This window comes from Balaenoptera musculus, chromosome 20, assembly GCF_009873245.2.
Source record: "Balaenoptera musculus isolate JJ_BM4_2016_0621 chromosome 20, mBalMus1.pri.v3, whole genome shotgun sequence".
Lineage (NCBI taxonomy): Eukaryota > Metazoa > Chordata > Mammalia > Artiodactyla > Balaenopteridae > Balaenoptera > Balaenoptera musculus.
In genome coordinates this window covers 25,741,883-25,744,950 of record NC_045804.1, presented here as the reverse complement: position 1 = coordinate 25,744,950, position 3,068 = coordinate 25,741,883, and the positions used below count along the sequence as shown (strand labels likewise).

Genomic DNA, 3,068 nt, shown 5'->3' with positions numbered 1-3,068 from the left:
CTGCCTTCACTGGGATGGGGATGGGCTTTGGAAATGGAAGGGGTTCCAGAGGAAGCTCTCCTGCCACCGGTCTCCTTCCAAGTTTATTTGTAATCAGCTCAATCCATGAAAGCAGTTTCTAAAGTGCTCTACAGAGCTCTAGATAGAAAATATGATACTAATTATCATGGCAACTAGTACTGGTTATGGTGATTATTGCCACTGCCAGGATGAATGATTATGACTGGGACAAGGTCCTTTGGGTGGTGTTACCTGGTGGACTGGGCTGTAACTCTGGGCCTCGCTGGCTCTCTGGGACCAATGGGGTACCCAAGCTGTCCCTGAGGAACAGCCCAGGAGCATTGGTCTGGGAAGAGTGTCACCTCTGGGGGCCTCTCAGCAGAGTCCTGGGCCCCAGCCTGGCTGTGGCAGGCTCCTGGTCTCCCCAGGATACTCCGACTTCCTCCTCCCCCCCTCCCCAAGCACAGCCAGGGAGCTCCCTCAAGGAATAGCGCTGGTTTTGACCTTGGCGAGGACCTTCTTCTCCTTGACCCGGCGATTCTGAAACCAGATGGTGATCTGGCGCTCTGAGAGGCTGGTGGCCGCCGAGATCTTGCGCCTCTTGTCTTTTGTGATGAACTTGTTTGCCGAATACTCGCGCTCCAGCTCCCGCAGCTGCCCCTTGCTGTAGGGAATGCGTTTCTTGCGGCCACGGCGGAAGGCGCAGCCGTCTGGAGGGTGCTGCGCGCTCGAGTCTGCGCGGCAGGAGAGGGAGGGAGAGAAAGACATGCTCACACCACCGCCTGGCGCAAGCTCAGGCGCAGACCCAGGCCCCACAAGCTAAGTCATCCTGCAGGAGCACTCAGGTAACCCTACAGGCATTCGTGCACTCCTGTTCCCCCAAAGCACAAGAGGACACCTCGGCTTCCAGCTCTGATCACCGCCCAGCCTTGGAAAGCGGTTTCTGCAGGCCACCCTCACTCTTCACTGCCCTCACACCTGCAAGTCTGCAAACACACCCATCACACACGGCCAGACCTTTGCCCACCGTCTACATATGTCCACCTTCACATGCATTTTCCAACTCTTGGCCATCCTTATAGATACTACAAGCAACTTCTGTACGGGGGGAACACATTTCTACCCCCACTCCCAACACACACACACGCACTAATGCACACACCTAAGCCATGGCTGCAGGAAATCTAAACTTCCCTTTGGTAACTGAAAAACTCATCTGAGAGAAAGTGAGGGGTTGTATTCTTTACAGAACATCCAATTTCTCTGTTCCCACTCACCCCACTGTACCCCGATACTCAATGAATTGAGAGTTATTTGGCCCTTTTGAAGAATTAAACTGGGATCCTGCTGGGCAGGGATACCCTGAGCCCCAAACAACAGCAAAGAGAGCCAAACACACCAACATATTGAAAGGCTGGTCCCAAGGCCTCCTGGGGAGGTCAGGGGCTTGGTGGTCCTCAGGCTTCAGATAGCCCGCAGCTCAGGCCCTCACACAGACCCTCTGGGGCCTCTACCCAGGCTCTCTAACTGCCTGGACCCTCCTTCAGAGTCCTAATAGCCAACCAAGGAGAACCAAGCTCCTCCTCACCAGCCCCAAGTCTCCCTCCACCTCCTCCCAGGCAAGTGCCAGCAGGGCCTACAACCCCACACTCAGCGCCAAGGGGATCCAGAGTAGTGGGCAGTTTACCTGCAAATGCCGCCTTCCAGAAGGGACCCGGTGGGTTTTGTTCTCCCTGGCAACACATCTGGCTGTTCCAGCCACCGGTGAGGGCCCAGGGCTGGTAACTGTCCACAGGCAGCAGGGAGTCATGGCGAGGCTCCCCAGGGGCGCCCAAGGTCTGCACCACCGACACATCCAGGTAACTGGCCATAGGCTGGTAGGGTCCCGGGTACCCCGGGTAGAAGGCAAACTCGGTGGGGCGGCTGGGGTACTCCTCTCCAGCCGCGGGAGTCTCCGCAGGGTAGGCGGCCAGGGTGGCCGCCTGGGCACAGGGTTTCAGCGAGCTCCGGGACACTCGGCAGGAGTAGTACCCGCCTCCAAAGTAGCCGTAAGGCACCGGAGCTGGGGACGCCCCCTGGGGCACCCCGGGGCATGGGTGGCACTGCTTTGGTGGTTCCGCAGAGCCTGGCAGATCCAGGGGGGCGTAGTTGACAGCGGGCATAAGCGTAGGCGCCGCCGCTGGGTGGCTGGTCAGTGGGGAGTGGGCGACCAGATTCCGACTCCCTCCGGCTCCCAGCAAGCCTTCGATTTCCTTGGCCCCGTCCAAGGTGGCATAATTGCCGGGCTCCATGGGGCCGAGGGTCGGCTCATGGGGTGCTGGGGGTGGGGGATACAGGGGGCACCCAGCTCGCTCTCCCCACCCAGGCCCCGGGAATCCAAAGCGTTTTAAATCGCTCCCAGCTCGCTCGGCGCCTGCATTCGCTCAGCCCGGCCGTCTTGACGCAGGAGACGCAGGTGCCCGGGCACGCGCGCTGATTGGCTGCGGCCTGGCGGAGAGAAGCTAATAAAATCTTCATGGCAGAAATTGCGAAAATACTTTACCCCCGCTTTCTCTTCCTCTCTCTCTCCCTCTCCCTCTCTCCCTCTCCCTCTCTCCCTCTCCCTCTCTCTCTCTCCCTCTCTCTCTCCATCTGTCTCTTCCTCTCTCCCTCCCTCTCTTTCCTCTCCCTCTCCCTCTCTCCCTCCCTCTCTCCCTCTCTCTCTTCCTCTCCCTCTCTCTCTCTTCCTCCCTCCCCCCCTTTCTCCTTCTCTCCCTCCCTCCCTCCCTCTCTCGGTTTTTTATTGCATTTGAAAACGGGAGAAAAGAGAGGAGGTGTCCTTTCGCTGCTTTCCAGTTTGGAGAAACCCAGCTACGTCGGGGGCGGGGGCCGGGGGGGCGGGAGTAGTGGAAGGCGGGAGAGGGGACGCGGAGCCCGCCCCACCTCGGTCGCCTCCTCTCCCTCCCTGGCTCTCTGTCTCCTGTGCTTTGGCAGGTTTAACGAGAGAATAAAAAGCTCTCCCTATAAAGTGTCCATCTCGTGGGGGGAAGGGGAGTCGGGGGTGGGGCCGGGAGGCCGCTCTGGGCCTG

The 3,068-nt window shown here is 59.2% G+C and overlaps 1 protein-coding gene across 1 annotated transcript; it reads right to left on the bottom strand.

Moving 5' to 3' along the window:
• Positions 1–480: 480 nt before the first annotated feature.
• HOXB13 (homeobox B13) lies at positions 481–2,291 on the bottom strand. Its single transcript, XM_036838255.1, has 2 exons — positions 1,688–2,291; positions 481–734 (listed from the first exon to the last, which is right to left on the bottom strand). Exons 1-2 carry the CDS (start codon positions 2,289–2,291, stop codon positions 481–483), a joined length of 858 nt encoding a protein of 285 aa, XP_036694150.1.
• Between the last annotated feature and the right edge of the window lie 777 nt (positions 2,292–3,068).